Genomic DNA, 25048 nt, shown 5'->3' with positions numbered 1-25048 from the left:
TTTTATATTTAACAGAAATAAAAGTTATATTTTATCGTATCCCTTAGGTGTGCCAGTTCTCTGCCTTTGTGTATTTAACACTATTCATTATTGGTCTAAATAACACACACAGTAATTATGATTTTTTACTTTACATGCTTTTTAAAAGCCGCTGCTCTGCTCCCAGACCTGGAAGTGCATCAGAATGTAGAATCTACAATCCATGGCACTTAGGTACTTTTATCCACAGAATATAGATTCTATGTTCTGTGGCATATAAAGGGTTAGCACTGGCCATACCAAATGACCAACAAACCTAGAAAACTAGAATCTATAGCACATGCACTGTGGTACTTCGGTGCAGGGGCGGGCCGAGGCGACCGGGCACCCTGGCTACCTCGCCCCTGCACCGCTACATCGCACTCCCCCCGTGTTTTAACGTGCATGTGCAGTTCTAGCGCGGGGGGGGGGGGGCGCGGCACGGTGTGCGATGCACGATACGAAGCGGCGCAACGCAAACTGTACTAGGGGTAGGCAGGAGAGGCTGCTGCCTGGCGCCCCCCAATCGTTACGCCCTAGGCAGCTGCCTCTTCTGCCTACCCCTAGTTCCGGCCCTGCTTCGGTGTCAAAATTAAGAGTTGCCACCTCTGCTGGCTTTTATCGCCAGGCAGGGGATGGGCAGTGATGTCACAGGGGCGGAGAAGACCTGGGCTGTGATGTCGTGGGGTGGGGAAGAGGTGGGGCTATGACGCAGCAATCGCAATTGCCCGATCGCCATATCAATCTCAGTGAGTCCTACATGGTTTTCTTAATTTGGACCCTAGTCAACACCATAGGTTCTATTACTGTATGTAAGGCATGTAACCCTATCATTGCCAGCCAATTTAAGCACTGCAATTTGCCTCAAGTGCCAGCCAATAATTTTACTTTTGTAACACAATATAGAGGTCTCTTAATACCTTAAAATGGTAAAATGTTTATTTTGAAAAATGACACTATTTGAATCAAAATTTTACATTATTGTTCTGCAAAACACTCTTCAATCAACATTTTACATTATTGTTCTGCAAAACACTCCAACCTGGAAACAGGATCTTTAACCTTAAACTTGCTTTTTGACGTGCTTCTACGAACATAGGACGATTGACTAAATTTTCTGGAAAATAGATGCGCGTAACTAAAACAGCTGTTGTACAACTCACTTTGTTTGACAATGGAAAATATGAATGGCTTTCCACCAGCGCCCTCCATCTACTTTGCACGATTGTCATAACAAGTACAATTTGATACACGTGTCCCTGTGACTCTTGTTTACAATCAGTGGCCCAAACGGCTCTGCATTGTGGGTGTTGTAGTCGAAAAAAGCCCATGTTAGTGGACTTGATCAATTTGGACACGCCTCAGAAACTACAATTCCCATAATTAACATGTACTAAAAACCTAGTTGCCTATTGCCAAAACATATCCCAGCGAGCCAATGAAACAGCAAGTGCTGGTCTGATTGGCAGATTAGCTCGCCAATAGCACCAAGCTTGCTTGTTAACCTCCCATGTCCATAACTGACAGCGCTAACTTTTCACCAATAAAAAGTGCACAAAAATTGACAGGCAGTTTACTGTACCAATGAGATTGTGCTGTGCCCTCTATCGCCTGCCCTCCGAGGACTTTAAGAGGTAGAGATTAGGTAATGGCGACGGGTTTGGTAAGTAGAGAAAGAAAACTTTATGGTGATAAGTGTTGAGAATGTGTTATGAGTCGTTTGTCAGGAGCTTTGGCTTTTATGTGAATGGGGCCAGTAAACGGCTTTGTACTCGGGCACTGTCAGGGTTGGGAAGGAGTTCTGAGCGTTCCATTCTCGGCTTGTGACGTTCATTGTTTTTGTCAGTGTTGTTGTCACTGCAGGCAGCTTCATTCATTTTCGTGCACTGACAGGCTGACCCCCCGGGTCACAGAGCGTCGTGTTTCGGGTAGTTGTTATGTTTGGGGGAAAATAAGTGCGTGTTAGGTTTTTACCCTCTGTTCCAGCTGTTACCTGCCGGGCTCTGGCCATTCAAACACCTCCGCTATAGCTTAGGCCAGGAAATATGAGGCAGCAGGCGAATATACTATAACGTTACAGATTGCCTTGTGTTTCGAATACTCGACTCGCCTTGTTATTATGCTGCGTGCGAAGGGAGACTTAGAGCAGAGAGTGCACTTGCCTGCTGTATCATTCCGCAGTGCAGGCGATATGTACGGAATTATGGCTATGTATTATAATAACGCGACTACACGCTGGCTAGCGACGCTTCATTTCTAATAACCCCAGTTAGGGCGGTGTATGCGGGCTTTACCCACCATTTTCCAAACTCCTTGTTTATACGCCAACAGCTGATTTGCTTGACAATTGCTGGGCGTTTGGAGCTGGAGTCCCAGTGAGCGAGTGACGGGCACCATGTCCCTGCCTCTAACACGGCAGCTCTCCCTGCAGGAGCTGTAATGGTACATCCTGAGGGGCTTGGGTGGCACCTCTTACCCCCGCTACTCTGGTCTTTTCTTTCAATTAAAATATACTTCCGTGTCCTGAAATGGCACCAAAGCTACAGGAGTTAAACAACCATGTTGTCACAGTATATTCAAGGCAGCTTTAGTCTGCGGCTCTAGTACTATTGTGAATACAACCCCTATTGTCCCTGAGCGCGGAAAAGCAATCATTTAATAACTGCAGAACCGTCGCAATCTCGCTATGCTGCCATATTGGGTGCTAAGAATGAATGAGCCCACTGCGCAGGCGCACAACATTTATAAACAAGCCTTGAGCAGTCACATGATGGTGGGGGAATGTTGTTGCGCTTCTTCGCTTTCACTTGGTTTTAGTTCCCAGTTACTCTGCTGTTTTCCTTATTTCCTACTCCCTGTACCAGAGTAGCCATTGGCTGCCAATACTCGGCCTCGAACGTGTGAATGTTTTCGCTCTACTAATTATTTAAATGTTGCCCTTCTGTTGAATAGGTGAGATCGCAGCTGTTCTGAGTTGATAGCTCATCTTGGCCCTTGCCTGGGCATTGATAGAAGTCAAATGGCAGAGGCTCATTTAAGTTTACCTTTAAATTCCATGATAGTATGAGTGTATGGCCCAGTCTCTGCTATCTAGCCATCCTCTTGGATATGGATCTCTCATTGGCTAAGCCCCCTGCATGGTCCCCTTTACTTTTCCATTTCCATACAAGGGCATTTTGCTCTTAGAATTGCATTTTCTCATTATTATTAATTATTGATGTTAAAGTACCAGTCATCACAGTACCCTGTGTGCATAACCTTTATTTAGCCTAATAAAATAATAGCACAGAAATGCACAGCAGATGTATTTGATACAACTGCCCGTTGGGGGACAAACAGATAATCGTATCTGTGCAGGCAATGGCCAACTAAATTGCACTTGCATATTTTCTGCTAATGGCAATTTAGTGATTCAATTTGTGTCCACTTGATTCCTGTAGGAATGAATGCATTGAAGGTATTGTGTGTTTCAGTTGCTGCTGCTGCAGAGACTCAATTCTTGCACTAAATTTTACTAAGACGCAAATGATATCTCGAATATTTGAAGCATCCTCAAATTTTTTTTGTTCAAAAACATTTTTTGTTTCTAAATATAGCAAGTGTTTATGAAACTCCAAGCTGCTGTATATTTATTTATTTTTGTCATTCAGGCATAGTGCACGCTGATTTATGGTGTTTTTCCCCGCAAAACAGAAAGTGGCCTCATAGGCACAAAAAAGGAAAGTCAACATTACTTTGGCTTGTTTCATTTGCAATTGCATGGGGGCAGTTTAGGCATTGATGCTGGTTATGTGTAAGGGGAAAAAGGTAGCAGAAGAAAATCCCCCAAATAGCTGTATGTACCACAGGTCAAAGGTTTCTTACTTCAGTTCTGCCAGTTGTCTTCGCTCTAAAAGACAAAGATCTTTGGCCTTTGAATGTCTATAGTGCCACTGTGTACAAATTGTTAAGCCACGTTTTCTTAATTTATCCGTGGACTCCTCTAGAAGTCAGAATAGTTGTTAATTTTACTAGAATATGCATGGTTTGTGTTCCTACCACGACACACTGAGCAAGAGGCTTTCTGCTTGCTTCTCTGGAATGTACATAACCCACCTAGGCTATTTATGTGTCTGTGTTTAAGACAAATGAAGGGGAGCACTCACCAGGATAGCAACCTGAATAGCATCTAACCGTTCTACCACACCTCCATTACACCCCCGATCCAGGTGAAATCCGTAAGTACAAGCAAAGAGATGGAAGCGGAGCACCAGGTTATCTTCTCAATAAAAGCACTTCTTTATTTCATATCCTTAAAATCATAGCAGAGCACAGCTTAACGCGTTTCGTGGCTACATGCCACTTCCTCAGAAGCTGAGCCAGTGACCCAACCCCCCCCACTTAAATACACACCCAACAGGCACATTAATCAAATTCAATTAAGAATTAACCCCATGAGTGACCACATACAAATAGGTTGATAGACACCCAATAGTAAGAGGAAATAGTAGCATCAAAAACTGTTCATTAAGCCCATCCACTTAAATATAAAACATAAACTGTATATAACATATGAATCACATAAATTAATGGTAGCCGAGAAACCCCCTTCGGAAAACAAAAATCTTATAAGCATATCAAAAATAACAAGAGAATACTCTAGCAGCACAAATCAGTCCCCCCAATAAAGGTCTCTCAAGGAAGGAAATTAACAATAACATGTTATTAATTAAAAATCAAAAATACATTAAGGAAGGGATTAACAATAACAAGACACCTCCCACTCCCTATTGAGGCCCTCATATTGTTCTGTGGTTTTAAGGCAATAAATCCAATAGACCTCTCTTTCGGAGAGTTTCCTGTCTACATCACACTTCCTAATGTTGGCCCTAGGTTTATCTATAATCTGGAAAGTTTACCATGTTTCCAGGGCCGGATTTGTTAGCCGGCCGCCCCCTCTCTGTCGCGCCACCCAGCGCATGCGCGAACGGCGGACCTCCCCCTGCGCATGCACAGGCCTTTTCAATCACATATGGAGCAGTGGGGGAGAGGTCCCCATTGCTCCGTATGCACGAAAAACTTTAATATTTTGGTGCGGTGGGGCGGCATGCCGCCCCCCAATTTTTGCCGCTCTAGGCCCGGGCCTTTGTGGCCTTTCCACAAATCCGGGCCTGCATGTTTCTCAACCATATGTTTAGCTATCGCCGACTTAGTCACCCCTCGCTATAGCAGACAGATGTTCCAAAAATCTAACCCCAGCATTTCGAATAGTTTTCCCCACATACTGGGCTCCACACTCACAAGTAGCCAAGTATATTATGCCTTTCGACTGACAATTAAAATACTGTGGTATGTCGTACATGCATCCCGTATATGTGCAAATAAATGTTCTAGACACATTAATGACCCCACAGGCCTTACATCTATTACTACCACATCTAAAAGTGCCCTTGTGGCGTAGCCACCCAGCTCCTAATTCGCTATTTCTCGAGAGATATAAACTCTTGGAAACCCATGACGCCACATTCCTAGCTCTCCGAATGGAAAATTGGTGCTTCTTATCCAAAATATCCTGCAGCACTGGGTCCTGCAAGAGAATTCCCCAATGTTTATTAACACTTAACGCTGTATATCATATACTCCCCGTCCATATGTGGTACAAAACCTCAATCTGCTCCTGGAACTTGGCTTAGGTTCCCTATCTATTCTAGTGGGGCGTAATAAATCCAATCTATCTGTGGCTGTCCCAAGGCAGATGTTTGGAGTGCTAGTTTAGTCCACACCAGTTTCCCAAACCTCTTAGTTATCTTTAGAAATTCTGAGACTTCAATCACGGCTTCTTTTCATAGTTTCTTAGTAACATTCTTTTTGTTTTGTTTTTTTGTTTTTTTGTTTTTTTAAATCTGTTCCAAGTTTGTTGTTTTTGAAAATAAGGGAAAAAAGTATTTATTGCATATTCCTTTATCACTAACTACATTTGCCAAAGCCAGAAAAAATTAACTTGGGGGGAGAGGTAAACTGATTAGTTATCTACGTGATCGATCATCATGCAGGTGACTACTTATACATGTAACACAGTTCCCTGGAAATCCAGCATTTACTGGCATAGCAGGCATACTGACAACTGGAAAAATACCTCCCTCTGGTGTTCTTATGATGGTATGACTGATTCAATGTATATTGTAATGCAATGCAGTGGCCCCCACCCTTTCCAAAACCATTTGCAATGTCCCTATACAACCACTTGATGCCGCTGTTTTAATAAAATTTGAACTATTTCTTGTGTAGCTTTACAGAACACTTGTATACAGATATTTATAGATGTAATAAGCAGAATATTACTAAAGTACAACAGAAACAAATCTGTTTGTTTATAAGGAAGTGGTAACCTAAAGGACAAGTAACACCAAAGCAAAGCTGTTAATTAGGAATGCACTAAATCCGCTTCTTTTGGAATTGGCCAAATATCAAATCTTCCAAAAAGGATTTTGTTGTATCCCGAACCAAATACTATTTTGCAAATGCAAATTATTAAAAAAAACAAGAAAAATCAACACTTGACACTCAGTTTTTTATGTGGTCTATAAAGTCACTGTATTGTAGAGGTTCCAATATGGCTCATCCAGGAACTTGGATTTAGCCAGAAAAAAAATACTTTGATTTGGGATTCGGAGCATTGCTAGCATCATTTTTTTTTTGAACTTGCAGAAAGTTTTATTAAGTAGTTTCTGTTAAACTCAAGTCCCAGGTTTTAATGTAGCTATACCAATCCAAATGATGTTTTCTAAAAGTCTTGAACCAGGCTTAGCATGCTTGCCTAAGTGTATTTTGACATTTTTTTTGTTCACTGTGCCTTTAAAATTTACATAAATATTAATTTTACATAGAGTAGTATTTCATCAGCAATTAAATGCATAGAGGAGTGACATGCTTCAGCATGAAGGCAGTTGGCTGGAAGTTAAAGGAACCGTAACACCAAAATCTGAAAGTGTTTTTAAAGTAATTAAAATATAATTCTACATAAGCTGACATTGTAGGTCATGATCACTTTGGTGGTGTTCTTCTGAGGCCTATGGAAGATGCTTACATCTAGGTGGCAGTTATTATTTCCCTGTCACTTGAGAAATGCTAAAGAATATTTTATATATTAAATTTATAGGTGTTTTTCTCATAATTTTGTATTAATTTGTATTAATTTAAGCTGGTCAACTATGTTGGTTATCCCTGGTCTAGCCAGTCTTAAACCCACTAAACTTGCTTCTTGTTCTAGTATTCAGTATGCATATTTAGGGAGGTACTGTTTTGCCTTGTTTTTCAAGGTTAAAAAAGAAAAGTCGCTGGAGGGTGGCAATTAGTTAGGCACCCAGTTTGTACTTGTGGTTAGAATTGTGTTTACACACTGCATTTTTTGTGCTTGATGCACAACATCATTCAGTGGAATAGGGGGTTACTTTTGGAAGTGTAATATTTGTCTTTTTATGTGCTCAAAAAGACACAGAAAAATGCCTTTAACCTAGTTCCTAGTAAAACAGCCCATTTCTATAAATCTACATACTGAATACAAGAATTCTTAATGAATCAATTTAAACAAATTGGCACCTCGGGTAATTTGGCATTATTTATAACCTTTAAAACTCCTAAATTTATTTTAATTTTACATTTATACATAGTGCACAGCAACCCTCCTTGCTAGACAGCAGCACAAAAGAAAGATGAAAAAATAACACCACAATACACAGCCTGGGCACAATAGCATGTAAGCATTTACCCGAATAGGTAGCAGGAAGAATATGTATTCCTATTTTTCACCAGGATTCTCATATGCCTTCATATCTAACCATTGGAACCTTCACAGTGTATGTCACTAATCACTTTTTGGCACCTGGCACCCACGAAAGTTATTTTACAATGTAGAGCCCTCCATACTTGTTGCAAACAGTCATTAAGTATTGTATTTTTATTTATTTTAATAAAAATGAGTTGTTCCAGGCTGTAAATCTAGTGGCCGATTTACTAAAATTCTTTTTTTCTGGCCTTGACAGTTGAATAAACTCGACATTGTATAAATTTGAATGAAACTCCATCAATGCTGTATTTATAAAATGTCACGATAATGCTTGAATCGTTCGTACAAAAATGTCAAGTTTACATTTGAAAATCGCTAATTTTTTGAGCCGAAAGTATTGTTAAAAATCAAAATTAAACGGACATTCGTTTCCATGAATTGCTCCATCAGCTGTTTTAGGGCTCTGGCACACGGGGAGATTAGTCGCCCGCGGCAAAACTCCCTGTTCGCGGGCGACTAATCTCCCCGAGTCGCGAGTCTTTTTCGCGATTTCCCAAAATCGCCCCACCGCATCTGCCATCCCACCGGCGACTTACATTGTCGCCGATGGGATGGCAGGGGAAGGCAACTCGGGGAGATTAGTCACCCGCGAACAGGGAGTTTTGCCGCGGGCGACTAATCTCCCCGTGTGCCAGAGCCCTTAGGAGCATTGGCACTCATTCTTGGAAAGCAATAATGTGTTTAAGTTTCACTTGAAAGTGGGAGAAATAGAAAACAATGATGGGATTAATTTCCCCTTGAAACTAAGTGAAACAGAAAACAATGATGGGATTAACTTCTCCTTGAAAATTGGTCAAGGACAGATTGTCACTGACTATTATATTCCTCTACTATTCTACTCTATAAGTTAACTAAACATTAATCAACCATAAATTATGGGAGTTATTATGAGAGAAACAATATAAGAAAAATCAAGTACTGGCAAATAAAATCTCAAAAATTTCTAAAAGTTAAAAAGATATCAACTTTTTCTCAAAATTGCTTAGTAAATGTGTCCCCTAGTGTGTTTATTTCCTGCTTTGTTCTATGTACCTTTTACTTCTGCTTGTATGGTTTGATGTTTAAAAGTTAACAATACCATGTACACCACATTGTGTTTGTTCATTTTTAAGTTCTATACAAAGTGCATACACCTTTCTTTTATTAAATCTAGAGTTGGATAAATACATTTGTTAAAGGAACATTAATCAGTACCCAGGAGGCCATAGTAACATTATAAAGTTTTATATCCATGTAATATTTCTAATATGTTTTGGAAGCTATAGTATTTGCACCCCCTGTTTCATGTATAGAAATAGTGTGTGAAATATCCCCCTTCAAAAGCATTGCTTTATAATTTGAGGCCCCAAGTCTGTCTTCAAATAAACAAGTTTATTTAAAAGCATGTGCCAGAAATCATGATTCTCTCATCAGGTTCCACTAAATTAGGGGATAAACCTAAAACAACCCTCTAGTATATTTTGTACTGAACTCAGTAAGGAAGTAAAGGTGACCAATGCGGCAGCTTATCTGCCTGTGCATGGGCACCCTAGATGGTCCTACCCGACCGACAAACCTAAAATTAGGCAGATCTTGATCAGGCAGGTTTGATTTTCCCGTCAGATCAGGGACAGCATTGGCCAAACGATCAAATTAGCCTGGTATCGCTCGCACACGTTTAGGTAGCCATATCGGGAGAAGATCTGCTCCTTTGGTGACCTTGCCAAACAAGTGATTGTTACCGTGTTTGGCCACCTTTACTTTGTCAGGAAGTCTCTCCCTGTCCCTTCAATGATAAAATACTAAATTGTCCTCTCAAATGTGTCTCCCAAAGGAACATACTTTGGGTAGCCTTTTAGCTCTTTTAATCTAGATAATATTAGTGACCAAACAACTTTGGCAACCTATACATGTGGCTCAAATCACTGTAATACATTCAGTTTATTGTAGTGACCAAACATTTCAAATCCAGTGTCAGTGGCAGAGTGTTCAAAAATAAAATGAATGTGTATTGTAACCCTTAACAAGTGGCTTACCTGCTGGAATGCTTTCATTGTGCTAAACGATATGTAGATTGTATGGATTGTTCCCTTAAAGAACAAGTAAGAGAACACACATGCCACCTTACAAAATGATGAGAAGTCCCCTGTTGGAAAGCATTTTACTTTGTGTTTGTTTACCTAGAAAAGTGATTGAAAACGTTATCACACCTTTAAGATAAGAGGATATCCTGTGCCCCCCTCAGTTTATGGGAGTTTTTTGGATTCTTATTCCATGTACATGTGTTCCACAGGGATCCAACACTGCCATCCAACATTTTAATTGATCCATTTTACATTGTCTGCTTTGTACAATTTTTGCTCTTGTTATTTCAAGTCAAAGTGCTATGAAATGTACAACTAGAAGGTACTGTTTATTAGTCTTTTAAATAGTGTTTTGTCAAACCTATGATTTAGAGCTGGGCCACCTGAAACACATCAGACCATGATGGTGCTGTTGGGTGTTTTTAATGTATACAGTTAAAAGTATCCAGTGTTGCTGCTTCAAACTGCAGCACTATGTGTTTTTAGTAGCAGATTAATATTGTAATGTTTCTTATTGCTTTTCCCTTTCTCTGGTTCTGGTAGTTCAAGTGCTATAATATGGTGTGGGAAGTCAAGGCAAATGATATGCCCAACGCTGTGCAAAAGGTCCAGTTGGTAATGGATAACAGACATACAGGAATAAGTGAATCTTTGGAAATGTTGAAATGCAATGAGCATATTCCGTCCTCTCCTGGGTATGAATCGTCTGATGATCATATGGAGCTTGGTAAGTGGCAATGTTCCTACTGTAATAAATACATGTTTGTGTTTGTTCTGTTATATATGGTGCTTTATTTACATGTGTTAATAATCATAATCTTTAAGAGGAACTACTTCCCTGAACAGTATAGCTCTCTATACAAATATTTAGCATTAAACAACCCGTATTCAGGACTGTTAATTATAAAAAAAAAACTTTCATTAAAACTTTGTTTTTCTAGTAATATTTGACATGAATAATTCCAAAATTATTTTACCAAAGTATGAGAGTCCCTCGGGCTCTGGATGGAGGCACAAACATACATATACATGCTCAGTTACAGTGTACAATGAATGCATGGATCTGTATATAATGCCTGACTTTGCATCCCTTGGTGCTTCTTTCTTTACACCAAGTTAAAATGACATGCAGGGAAGGGGCATGCCAGAGACATCCAGCTCATGTGCTGCCCTTTTTTTTCCCTCAGCTTTGCACCTCCCTAAGTGCACCCTTATTTGTTATGGTTTTTTCCTTTTTTTTCTATGACAAATATGGAGATAACAACATGATGGGGCACATTCATCAAAGTACAACTTCGAATCCTGAAATGGGTAAAATTCGGATTAGATACTAATATCTAAATGTCGTGAAAATGCTTACGAAAAAAACGTAATAGTCACGATAATATCGTATTGGCAATCCAAAAGACACTAAATTTTCGGATCCGAATGATCGTAAACGGCGGGAAAATCTTTCCGACTTTGATCCTTCTGTGCATGTTTTTTAAAGCCTCCCGTAGGAATCAAAGGCACTCTGCAGCTCCAACCTGGCCCAAGGAAAGTCACAATTATAAAGCTGTAATGAATCCGAAACTTTCGTACTCGACATATACGATTTTGACACATAAAATTTGTTGCAAAGTACGAAAAATTTGCGCAAATTAATGAAAAAAAACGCTGAAAGTACACACAGTTCTATGAATTAGAAAAATTACGAATTTTTTGTGTTTGGAATCATTTGTACTTAAATGTGCCCCCGGTGTGTGTGTGTGTGTGTGTGTGTGTGTTAGTGGTGCAAGTAACAATGGAAACGGACTTTTAGGTTTCTGAGCAACACTTGCTTAGGGATACCAAAGAATAAGATGGCAGCTTTTTTCTCATGAAGCATTCTAGGAAGTGTCTGACTGTGAAGAATAAGAGTTTTGACTGGGGCAGTTCTTCTTGAGAGGATTGCAGAGATCAAAATGCCCTTGGTACTGTTACCTTAAATAAGGAGTCTAATATTGTGTTGTGTGTAGGAAACCTCGCACTACAGTGCTTTTGTTTGGGTGCACAGTATAAAAATGTACGAATAATGTATCGTGTTATAGACATAAGAGAGCGAAACTGGCACACCTATGTATTGGTTAAAAGTTAAATTTTATTAAACTTATTTAAAAAAACTGGTTTAAAAAATCACATACAGGGAAAAGGGAAGGAATTAAGATCAAAAATGACCCTGTGCTTGTTAGATTAATAGTAACACTGCTGAGCCTATTTGGGCTTGAAACAGTTACAAATTCCACTGCCTGCAACAGGTTTTCATTATTATCGGGACCGAGACAAAGTAACAATTTTTGAGGGACACGGCTTTGCTACTATACAGGCTACTCTAAACCTACATATATTTCGCCACTAGGGGTCAGGATCTATGCACTGAATCCCCTGTTGACAGCTGCAACTGATACGTACTGCCGGGAAGAGTCTTTCTAGTGTGTTGTGGCATATACTAAGAATAGAAATTCAGATAGAAATTCAGTAGTTTTTCTAGAATGTGTTTTCATTCACAACACACAGTTGTGTTTTGTACATAAACTGATCCGCTTATGAATCTTTTACATTCAAGTGTTCAGCTGCTTTTTTTCTGTAATACAGATGATATTCCAGAATTGCGAACTGTGCCGGCCGATTCAACATCACCTGAGGTTTTCCACCTTGACTCGGGTATTTCACACCAAGAATATACAGTGCCTTCATGGAGCCAAAATACCTCAGACATCTCTGAAAATGAATATTCGTGTGATACTGGCATGAATTGGCTGACTGAGCTGGCAAATATAGCCACAAGCCCTCAGAGTCCTTTGATGCAATGTTCATTCTATAACCGGTATATATTGCTTCAGTTCTTTAAAGGGCACTTTCTTAGGCTGTTTTTGCCTGCTCTAAGCACTTCATTAATGGAATGTGTACATACCAGCTGAGTATAGTCTCTTTGGAAATTGACAAATGTTTTACTATTTGGCCAATAAAATGAAAACATTTTGTATTAGAATAGGTGCACAATTCCATGAGGGGTGTACAATAACCACCTTATCAGCTGTTGTACTAGACTTTTAAATATATTTATTTTCATTTAATAAACCTCTAAAATACAGTTAAAATGTTTACGCTTTAATCTGTTATCATTATTTCAATTTCTTTCAGATCATCACCTGTTCATATAATAGCTACGAGTAAAAGTTTACATTCCTATGCCCGCCCCCCTCCTGTTCCCACAGAAAGCAAATCAAACGTCTCCAGAAGTCATTGGCGAGAGGAAACCATGGTCAGACACGAACGAGTGAGTTTATTTTAATGAGCTGTATCTACCTGTTTAGTTTGTAGTGGTTCACCAAATTCAGGATTTAGTTATGTATTTAATGTTTCTGCCAACTGGAGTGTAGGCTCTATTAGCCCATACCTGTGTAACTCGCCCTATGGAGAAATTTCAACTTGCTAAAAGACTTACTAAACATTCCATGCAAGAAGATAATCAGAAAATATCCTGATAAGGGATAAGAGACTAGTTGGTCAGCTAGTCTTTTATCCCTGGTCTGGACAGTCCTTCACTTATTCAGTACCAGGCATTGACAATGGGGAAGGAATAATTGCTGAGTGGGTGGTGGGGCAACAAGGGCCTGGACTAGGTGTAGGTGACAGGACCCCCTACTGTTGTGCCCTTCTGCCTACTCCTAGTTCCAGCCTTGCATTTGCTCCCATTTTACCATTTTTATTGTATACCACACAAATCATCTGACAGGAGATAACACTCTAATTGGCCTTGAGGATAGATCTTCTGGTCTAGATTCTTACATGTTTTGCATTTGGTAGTTGTTTATTACCTTGCTTTTCCTTGCTGTTTTACAAACAGTATTGGCAAATTTTTGGCTTACTGATTGGATGTGTGGCCACAGATTCACTTATCCATCACCTTTTCCAGTGAGCGTGCAGCTCTCTAGTATTAACACGCGCCAGCCCAGGATCAACAACTTTTACTACAATGGAAAATGTCATACTAGCAGGATGGAGGGACACATAGTGACAGGAATATGTAATATCTTATTGAATCTGCTACCGCATATCTATTTAGTTTGCAAACAATTCTCCCTGTAGCGAACATGAGATCAACCAGCAGCAGGGGGAGAATGAGAGGACAAAAATTTAACAATGATTTAAAGAGCTTGAACCAAAAGAAAAGTAGAACAGAGAGTATACAGTGTAAAAGGGGGCAAAATGGTAATGCAGAAATAGTAAAGAAAAGAAGCAGTGGAAGGAGAAGGGCAGAAAGAGCAGACCGAATAGAACAAAACAAAAAAATAAAGGGAAGAGAAAAGTAGCCAATAAGAATTGCAATGATAAGTGGAATTATAGAGGTAGAACAGAAGGAGAGAGAACTGCTGAATACAATGACTGAAGCATAAAGGTAGGGGGTGGGACTGAATGTACAAGCTTCAACAGAAAATATGTAAAAGGGCACAAAAGGAAAATAAAAAGTAATAGACTTGGCAGAACTGTAAAAGAATGGTACATAGAAGGTAAGATGCTACAAATATAAGAACTATCATAACATCAATTTGTTTCTCTTCTCTAACAGACAAACAGTGAATCAGAATCTGGCATTTTCTGCATGTCCTCATTTTCTGATGATGATGATTTAGGATGGTGCCACTCTTGGCCGCAGACAGTTTGGCACTGTTTTCTGAAAGGTATTGTGCCTTATTGTGAGGTTTCCAGTTATCAGCACCTTACACCTCCATACTACTTCATCTTTGGCCCTTTTAACTACTTTTATCTGATTTTTTTTAAATGATTGCTAAGATAATGCACACTAACTTTGCTGAAACATCTTCTAGAATCTGTACAAAAGAGATAAACCAACCAAGAATTCACCAGCATCCACACCAGCAAAGGCAACTTGTGCAATTAATTATTTATAAATATTGATTATTTATAAATATTGATCTAATGTCTAGTTTGGTAACCACATGCAGGTTGTAACACCCACCGTTATTCCGGTAATGCTGCACTGTAGGTAAAACAATTTTGAATCACTCTTTTACTTATGCAAAGGTAATGTGCTAAGTCCAATGTCCAGTTTTTATGAGTGCTTAAACGGTGAGATATAATTGCAGCCCTATTATAGAGCTTACACCGTTGTCTTGCACATGTACTATAGAACCTCTCTTCCCTGAAATACTGGGAATTCTCTGATCCCACAGGTTACCCTTACCTGCAAATGTTGTTAGGATTATGATGATCTTGTGCTACCTTTAAAAACAAACCCATCCATATAACAGCCAATGACAGTATTATTATGCAGGGTGATAAAGCTTACACATTCAAAATGAAAAGTTCAGTTTCAGTTTGCTTTTTTGATTATCTCCCAGCAACCCCCAACATCTGTTTAAGTACTATAAGCTTTATGTCAGAATTCTGTTTAGAGTATTTGTAGGGAATTTTAGGGTTTAGTTTTGTACTTATCATTGATTGTGTATGTCAGTAGAAACAAGTCTTCTGTATGACGGTCTTTCCATACTGAAGTGCTTTACTTGGGGCTTGAGAATGGCAGCTTGACATGACATGCTGTGAACCAATTCTTTGTTATGCATGTATAGATAACCACTGCAACATGTTAATGAAGAGGAACTGTGATAGCCATGGTAGGGCCATCCGTTCCTCCATATGTTAGGTTGCATCCTAAGAGGCGACGATGCAAGTGATTTATTGTATATGTGAGTGTTAATAGTCTAACAGTTAATAGTTTGAATTTATTAAGGTACAGTTGCGGCTAAAAATCCCTTTAGGTGGCAGCAGTGGCACTAGCTACTAACCACAATGGAGATCTTTTCTGATTGTATTCATTTGCATAAGTGATCAATAAGACAATCAGTATATACATATTCTGTAATGAAAGATTATTTTGCAAGATGTGGTAGACAATCAGCTAATCACTGAATCTGACGCTGGTTACTGCTTGATTGCACCCCCACTTCACTCATTGTGCTGTAGAAGATGCTTAATTTGGAAAATCAGCAAGGGGTCGATGTTTAGATGTTCCTAATATTCCAATGCATCAGAATCGCTAGTTAGCTATGTGCATGCTTGCATGCATATGTGTTATTCTCTTTATTAAACTGCTTTAATTTTTGTAGGAACCCGTTTATGCTTTCATAAAGGGCGCAAAAAACAGTGGCAGGATGTTGAGGAGTTTGCCAAAAGCACACGATGCAGAAATGAGAGGGGCATTGACTCATACAAGGTACAACCAATATTTGCAATTGTCCTAAGATCTATTTTAAAAGCAGAATACATTGTGCTTGGTGTGCTTAAAAGGCATTCACAAGCAAAATAAGGCCCTCTACTGTTCTCAGCCAATCCCATGCAGGATCACTGTGGTCACATTGCCTGTAAGTGACTAAAAGTGACCAGAGTTGCATAATACAATTGTGTATATATATAATTGCCAACGGAAACAGAATGCAACAGCATTCCCATAGAAGGTACAACTGTGATCTAATGATGTTGGTGCTTACTAAGTGACAAGAGTGGCAAGACCACTCACAACCACAAGGCTTTTGCCGAGAGTGGTGGGATCCAATATTGGAGAGGTTAGATTGCATTACACACAGTGGCCTATGAGCACAGGTTCCAAACCGGTCCAATCACATGAAAATGCTGCCCTAAATGGACACTGACACTGCTCCACCATACAGAAGTACTCTACTGTGGAGTGTGTTGACCCCATAGAGGAAGTGATTTCATAGGCACATCCTAATATGTTATGTATGTTTTGCTTCAGTGGTACAAACATGTTTTATGATGATTTGTTAATGTCATTTTTAATATTATCCTGTATGTTAGCAATTTAAATAAATTGTATTAAGCAGAATCATTTCTCTTCTATGGTACTAAAAGGATTTTACACCTGTTGAGATTTGTCTGTAGCACCCATTGGACTGTACAAAAGAAACTGGTAGCAGAACTTATGATTTGGCAATCAGACTGCCTTAGCTGCAGCCACCCAATTGGATCCAGAATTATGTGCCAGTAACAGCCCTTGCCTTCATTACATGTTATTACAGATAATCTTAAATGCCTTTTAGTCCAAGGTAACAAAGCATTTATAGGAAAAGGCTAGTGTCACTGACACTCACTTTACATGGCATAAGAAAAAGTATAAAGATTGTAAAAAATCTAAAAGGCAGGATTGATCATAATCATTTTGGCATAGGATGAACCTTTGTATTCTGATATTATTTCCTTGCACATAACCTTCTGAATCTCCCTGTCAGGAAATAAAAAGGAATTGGCACTTTTATTAAATACACTGATCAGCGTATTAGTCCCCTAGGATGCACCTGCTTTGTTCCGCCAGTGAAAGTATATTAAGTTAAGTATATTTTAAAGAATAAGTAAACCTTTTTTTTTTTCCTATCAGTAAAATTACTCTAAACTGCCTCCAGAATTACCTACCTTTGTCCCAGCATTCTCTCTGACCTGGTTCCTCAGTCAGAAGTTAATCCTTTCCTTTGCTTCCTTGTGCAGAGTGAAGCCCCGCCCCAACTTCCTGTTCAGGTCTCTCATAAAAAAACAAAACCCTACTAATGCACAGACTGGCTCCTGCTGCCTCCAGGCAAGCACAGAAGGTTCTCCAGGTCAACTACAGGTAGTCGAATTGAAGAGAGAACTGAACAGGAAGTGGGGGCGGGGCTTTACTCTGCACAAGGAAGCAAAGAAAAACAATCAATTCTAACTGAGGAACCAGGTCAGAGAGAATGCTGGGACAAAGGTAGGTAATTCTGGAGGCTGTTTAGAGTAATTTTACTGATAAAAAAAAAAAAAAAAGGGTTTACTTATTCTTTAACTATTCTTACTGCATGGTAGAAAAATACAGACATAATAAAAAAAAAAGACTTAAGAATACAGGGAGCTGTTATTTAGAATGCTTTGTTTTTAGCTTTTTTTATAAAGTAATATTTTTACCCTTCAGGGTTATGGTTCTGATGGTCTCAAGTTGGTCTCTTACGAGGAGTGCGTATCTTATGGAGAATCAGTCCTACAGCTTACTTTTGATCCTGGTACAACAGATGGAGGCTTGCTAACAGTGGAATGCAAACTGGACCACCCATTCTATGTGAAAAATAAAGGTATGTTCTGTTTGCTTGTATTTCTCATTTTTTCTTATTTTTCAAGCACTTTACTTCTAGCACATAACTACACAAACTTTAACCATTTCTTAATACCCTTAAAAGGGTTCTAAACAACATAAATGAATTGATGTCAGCTGCTTTAGAGTGGTCCTGAGCAATTTTGCAATATACATTTACATACATATAATACATTTTCTGTTTTTAGTAGTTACTAAATATTTATAATCAATACTTATAACCAATAAGCTGTGTAAAATCCCATTGTGTACAACAGAACTTATCTGTTATCTACTGAGTAACCTGTGCCTTTTCTCGTTTTTTAGCTTTGAATGGCTGCCCCTGTGGCTACACAGCAGCTTGTTTATATAAACTATAGTAGGGTTTCTGAAGCAAACACACTAGTTGTACCAGCGCAGGGCAGCAGTACATTATATTTGAATTACTTTAAAACACTTTTTTTTTAAGTTACTGTTCCTTTAACTGAGCCATGACCTGCTGTTAAATAACTTCCTTGTATAACTAAACCGAGGGGCACAAAGTGGTAATAAGACATTGTCCTAATGACATTGGTTAGTTTTAATCCGATGTGAAATCTGTAGTAATTTTAATCAATTTAATTTGTATGCTAAATACAAGAATTGTTAAAAAAAAAAAAAAACACCCAGTGTTACATTTGCACCAATTTATTTTTTAGGTTGAATTCCCCTTTAAGTCATATACAAGTGATTTATTATAATTGTAGGCCAATAACAAACATCCTTAGCAGCCATTGATACATTTGTCCCAGCAGTGGGCTCCAAGCTTTGTGACTTCATTGCGCTGTTATAACTGATTAATATATTTTTGGGGAATTATACAGTTTTTTAAAATAAATATAAAGTTTCTGGGGGACAAGAATTTTTTTTTTTGTGAAATATTAGATGATTTACTTTACATCCCCTCTAGACTGGAAAGTGTTTGATATTTTTCTGATTTTTATTCATTTTATACAGGTTGGTCATCTTTCTACCCAAGTCTAACTGTGGTTCAGCATGGTATTCCCTGTTGTGAAATTCATGTTGGAGATGTATGTCTACCTCCCGGACACCCAGATGCCATCAATTTTGATGATTCTGGTGTTTTTGATACTTTTAAAAGGTATTCTTTCATTATCCACTCTTCAGGCCTGTGACACAGCACAAAACCAGTTAAAACAGAAAGTTAGGTCTTAACTGTTACAAAAGAATGTTGGGCCCATGGCCATAAGCAGTGTTTCCCATACATCTCTATGGGAACACTTGGTGATGTCACGTGGACCGCTACTTAGAAAGGCAGTGTCCCCCACATTCTTTTGATATGCAGAAAAGACCGCCCACTTAAAAAAAAAAAAAAAGCTAGAGAAATAAATATGGTTGTCTGGTTCATTAATTTAGCTTAATTTTAATGGATTTCCAAAATTTTAGTTGGACTGTGAATGGATAGTGTAAATGCAGAATTAAATATGACACCACAGTGCTTATTAATGTAGGAGACAACTTTTATGGTCCAGTCAGCAGCCCTACAATGGGGTATCTCCAGTGTTTTTTTTCCTTAGGATTTAATATTACATGTGCCTTGTTATTAGTGTCATGGCTTTGTATGTCTATTTCTGATAAGCTCTTCTTATTGTTCTAGTTATGACTTTACCCCAATGGATTCTTCTGCTGTGTATGTGTTAAGTAGTATGGCACGTCAGCGCCGTGCTTCATCTAATGGAAGAGCAAGCAGTCCAGAGTCAGAGAGATCAGAATATTGCAAAGATTATGCATCTCCCAGATCTTCACAGACCTCCTGTAGCTCATTATGTAATAAGACTGGCAGGAATCACACCTCAGGAACTGCAAACTCTGTGCCTGTCACATCACCCAACAAGTGCAAAAGACCAATGAATGCATTCATGCTTTTTGCCAAAAAGTACAGAGTTGAATATACTCAGATGTACCCAGGAAAAGATAACAGGTAATGAGATGGGTATTACATTTGGCATAGACCCTAAGTTGCCAATTGAAATCTACAGTAAAGAGTAACCAAAGTAGAATGGTTTTATTATATTGTTCATAAACAACATGTTCATATCTGTTCAGCTTGTTCCTAAAGGTTACAAAGTCTTTGATAGGGTCTAGTTCGTTTCCGAACTGGGATTCAAATTAGGCCCTTACACTTCAAGCACACACAGGCCCAAACAGCCTCCACTAGCCCACTGTCTATGGCATTTTACAGCAGCCCCAGTGGCATTTGTTAGAACCCACAGACGTCCAGGCCTGGACCAGGTTTATAATGTGTAAGCTTCTCTACCTGTAGACAATGGAAAACCACCTTACTGATGGCTTGCCAGTGTAACTGCATTTAATGCTAATGCCGCAGGGACGTTTATCTGCAGGCCGAGAATCAGCCCCTAAGCTGTCATCAGGCTTTCCTAGTTCCTTAGACTTAGTTCCTTAGCCTGGGTGCAGACACACGGAGCAGATTTTGGCACTGGAATACATACTCATGTGTTTCAGTGCCAAAATCTGCTCCATGTGCCTGCACCTGGGCCAATGCAATGGTTCCAGGTACAGGGAAGGCTAATGCCAGCATAGGGGCTGATCCCATGCCTGCATTTATCTGCGGGCCAAGAATCAGCCCCATGTGGCTAAGATGAAGCAGATCAGATAGCATCATTGTATAACCCCTTACTATTTATTCTGCACTGGAAGTTGGATCAAACAAGAGAAACCATAGCCTTTTGTTCTTAGCAGTTTGTATATTGAATATTAATAGAATGTGAAATTACTACTAATCAGACATCTATTAAGTGTATTTTATACTAGGCATTTATTAGGGTTGAGTGGAAAAAATACTGTCCTACATCTGATGCTTATTTCTCATCCCCTTTTTAAACTGGATATTACATAACTGACATTATTATGAAATATGTTGTTTATTTCTCTGTTAGGGCTATGCAAAACATGAAGATAGGGCACCAGTGTTAAATCTCTGCTACCATGGCCAACTAATCTTCTTTAAAGTGATATGCATGTTTTCCCACTGGTAACTTACATTATTGCCATTGGGGAAAAAAAGCTCCTGGAATTTTTTTTCCCAATGGCAATAATGTAAGTTGCCAGTGGGAGATTTAACACTGGTGCCCTATCTTCATGTTTTTCATAGCCTGTCATAAATCTCCCCATGTGCCATCACCCTTAGGATGTAATGTGTTCCATATCAAAGGCAATAAGTCTGGTTATATTCTAAACTGCACACATGGTTTTCACCTCTATAAAGTACTTTTAATTATTTGCACTTCTAATGAAATATGCTGTTTTAGGAGCTTATTGACCAAGCTATCACTTGATTGATTCTTCCAGTAATCCTTTTACTTTATTCTAACATACTTTAGGTGGCCACGCACACACAACGGATCTGCTCGTTTCGCAAAGTTGGCAAACGAGTGGACCTCCTTGGGAGAATCAAAACTGCCCGATCAACATTTCGCAGATTTTCGGACAGATATCAATTTGGGGGGACCCCATAGAGGCAGATAAGCTGCCCAATTAATCTGAAGGACTCTAATTGGCAGCTTAAATCTGCCCTGTGTATGGCCACCTTTTTCGCAGAGATTTGTAGCCAAAAATAAATGTACAGGTACTGTGGCAGCAAGCCCATGCATGCACAGTGGCAAAATAAAGAATACAACATATTTAAAATAAAAATCGGCAGAAAAGACACCATATTGACGCCTGCTCTTGGGTTTCTATATTCCTGCTTTCTTATTTATTTGGGTTGATTCTTAATGCAGATTAAAAATTCTATGTATTACAGGCCAGTGTGTGGAACAGCTAGAAGGTGGGGAAGTATGTATAGCTATAGGAAATGCTAGAGCCCAATGGTGGAAAAGCGATATTTATAGGTTTTTAAATTGTTGTCATTTCTGGACCCTCTTGCAGAGCCATAAGTGTGATACTTGGTGACAGGTGGAAAAAGATGAAGAATGAGGAAAGGAGGATATACACTATAGAAGCAAAAGCTCTGGCTGAAGAACAAAAACGTTTAAATCCTGACTGTTGGAAGAGGAAAAGAACAAATTCAGTATGTTCCTATAAGCAGTAATAGTTTGTGCATTCAAATGGAAACTATACCCTTTAAGTACTGTCTCCAAAAGTATATTTAAGTGAAAGCATCCTATAACATACATGTATTTACATTTACTTACATAGAAAACATATACATAAGTAAGAGTATTGGTTATAGACCTTATTAAAATCGAAATTTACCATTTTATGAATTAAGCAAAGCCCTCTGAATTGTACAATTCAACGTGCTCGTACCCGTTACGAAAGGAAGTTGAGTTTTAAATCAAGTAGGAGTTGGCCACGCCCCTTTTCTTTGATTGGGTGTTACCAGCTGACATCATCCAAGCTTGCGCTTGTTAAGTAAGGACAAAATTCTCACAAGAGGAATTTGGAGAGCTGAGGAAGTTCTTTACATCTGCCTTTACTTGCTCCTCATTTTATTCTGAACACTTGTTCCACATGGGTGAAGCAAGGAACAGGGGGCCCAGGGCAGAGAGGCAAGAAATGGTAGTGCCCTTTGGGTGCCAGTGGCCGCCGATGCCCTGGAAATAAATCCCTGAGTGACCTACAGTTTTCCAGTGGGGGCTACAGAAAAAAAAGAGCACATAAACGCCTACAGGGAAAATTCCCTACCAATTGTACAGAGACAGAAGAAAGAAGTAGTAGAGTAGGAATCCGTAAAATATCTGAAAATCTACCTAGGTTCATTATGGTGCTTCTGAAGTCAGTAAAGCCACATACCTCTCAGTGATGTCACTATATGAATATGGGAATATGATGAGCTTTTATTTACTTTGACTTATTATTACATTCATATTCATGGCTTCCCAGTTTTATTTATTATATATAATTTTTTTCAACCCAGGGTTCCCAACAGCATTAAACAAGAATGTTGCTGAATCCTTGTGGAAGTGCTGTGTGTCCGCATCAATGAGAAAGAAAGAAAGAAAAACACACTCACGATTATTCTCAGTCTTTGTGAGCAGAAGAGATTCTGGCAGAAAAATGGATTGAATGAGTGAAGGTTTTTTTTTAAAGAAAAAAAAATTATGTATAGCATTAAGTATGCAAAATATCAATATTTTAAACCAAATTGCCTTATTTTTTGAAAATTTATGTTATCAGGTAACAGGCTTGAAAATTGATATCCTGTGGTGCTAAATGAGGTGTGTATCAGCCTATTGTTTGACTACAGATAAAAGGGGAACTTATAGAACATATAACTGCTGTTTATTGACCCTACTGCTTATTAATATGTATTGCATAAATTATCTCTGACGTTAGAATTTGTATTTTTCTGACGTGATATTTTAATGCAAAGTGCATGAGCACTAACTGACTATCCCGCGCCACTGAGCTTCTTGTACTTGCCGGGCGGATCATTCGCTTCCTGGAGTTCATTCAGACCTCACCAGAGGACAAGGTGTTAAAAGCATATGGCTTAGTAATGTAGTTTGCTGAAGAATCTACAAAGATTATATTTTGCTAGAGAAAATATCATGTACAATGTGGGGCTGACCTTGCACTTATCACTGGTGCAACACTTGCACTTTACTTTTCTTGCAACTGTCAGGTTGAACAGCTGCATTTCTTTGTTTGGTTGTAGCCCCAGGGCTATGAACTGCTGCAATCATGGCTATTTGTGTTACTATTCAAGAATCACAGCTGGAAAACAGTTTGTCTGGAACTTGTGGAAACATAATATTGCCCCTATAATTTTTGCACACTATATTCTTGTATATTTCAAATAAATATTGTTTAACTAGTGCTCTGGATTCATACGTTAATGTGCAATAAAAGGTAAAGTTGTCTTTGCATTTAGTACTCTTGTAATGAAAATTTATTATGAATTCATCTTTTGCTTATATGATTGTTTGAATGTACACTACTATCTTCAATATAGTATTTTACTGGTATATGAACAATAGTTGAACAATTAGTGACAGAAAACTCCAATTTTAAGACTGATTACATATAAAAGCAGAGCTGAAAGCTGTTACCCAGCATCATGCCCATTGACTATGGCTACAGCTTGTGAGAATGGATGGGATGCATTTGCACTATTCCACCAAGGATGTGCTACGCCTTTACTACTGCAAGGGGAAATGTCACACATCTATAGTGTGTAGGTTTCATTAGTAGCAGGGGCTGGTGCGATCCTGGCATTTGTCACTGCAGATTAAATTGGCTTTTACCCCAAGGTAAGAGAAACACCTGCAATTTTCCCATTGACTCATTTGTCAGTTGGAAGGAACTTCCAGGATAATAAAGGGGGGGGCTTAGCTTGTTGTTGTACATGTGGGTTAAAGAACAAGATGTTTTGATTGAATAGTGTTTAAGAATAAGAGCAAATGTACATGACAAAGTAGCTTCTCTTGCTCCTAGAGGAACCAAATACGCACAGGACTGATTTTATATGCAAGCAGTCCTTCCAACTGCACTCTGCTATAAACCAAAAATGGGAAAGGCCCAGAACATTTAGAAAATAACTGTAATAAAACATTGATTTTATAAAGTTAGCATTAACAGATGCAATTAAAGGCTATTGTATGGATGACATGGCTTTCTGAAGAAGCTGAACCATAATGGGATAGACTGGTGCGAATTCCTTGCCGTCTCTGGCTTTCACAGACTGCACATAGGCCTCTAGTGCTCCCCTGGAAAAAATATAAATATAGGTTTGTTACACATTGCAAAACCTTGCTTTTCTCCCCCCAAATTAAAGCAGCAATGTGTTTAAAGGGTCAGTACAAATCCCATATATGAATCCATTATCTGTGCTTTAGTGCAGCCCAAAGCTAGTCTCTCACTCCATAGGGTCTGAGCAGCACCACTCAAAGTACTGACAGTAATGTCACTGATGCAGAGCTGTTATTGTCCGCACTGTGGTGCTCTGAGTATTCAGGCACATTGAGGTGCATTTAC

The 25048-nt window shown here is 39.0% G+C and overlaps 2 protein-coding genes across 5 annotated transcripts in view; one reads left to right on the top strand and one right to left on the bottom strand.

The window, feature by feature from the left end:
• Positions 1 to 1581: 1581 nt before the first annotated feature.
• hbp1 (HMG-box transcription factor 1) lies at positions 1582 to 23962 on the top strand. Of its 4 annotated transcripts, NM_001008148.2 has the most exon segments (12): positions 1655 to 1681; positions 10450 to 10633; positions 11164 to 11217; positions 12520 to 12751; positions 13069 to 13204; positions 14498 to 14609; positions 16056 to 16162; positions 17894 to 18050; positions 19046 to 19190; positions 19707 to 20030; positions 21998 to 22139; positions 22989 to 23962. In NM_001008148.2, coding segments are annotated over 12 exon segments (1626 nt in total). In that variant the 5' UTR covers positions 1655 to 1666; the 3' UTR covers positions 23007 to 23962.
• Positions 22944 to 25048, bottom strand: part of cog5 (component of oligomeric golgi complex 5) — a 129377-nt gene continuing 127272 nt past the window's right edge. The window contains exon 22 of the mRNA XM_031899016.1: positions 22944 to 24780. Within this exon, the coding sequence (XP_031754876.1) occupies positions 24666 to 24780 (115 nt within the window). The 3' untranslated portion in view covers positions 22944 to 24665. The remainder of the gene's footprint in view (positions 24781 to 25048) is intronic.

The sequence above is a fragment of the Xenopus tropicalis genome, chromosome 3 (assembly GCF_000004195.4).
Source record: "Xenopus tropicalis strain Nigerian chromosome 3, UCB_Xtro_10.0, whole genome shotgun sequence".
Lineage (NCBI taxonomy): Eukaryota > Metazoa > Chordata > Amphibia > Anura > Pipidae > Xenopus > Xenopus tropicalis.
This window is presented reverse-complemented; position numbering and strand designations above follow the sequence as displayed.

Coding starts and splice junctions, on each gene's coding strand:
- hbp1 (XM_012958894.3), top strand. Junction 13,205..14,497: donor CCATGGTCAGACACGAACGA/GTGAGTTTATTT, acceptor CTTCTCTAACAG/ACAAACAGTGAATCAGAATC. Junction 19,191..19,706: donor GTTTTTGATACTTTTAAAAG/GTATTCTTTCAT, acceptor TTATTGTTCTAG/TTATGACTTTACCCCAATGG.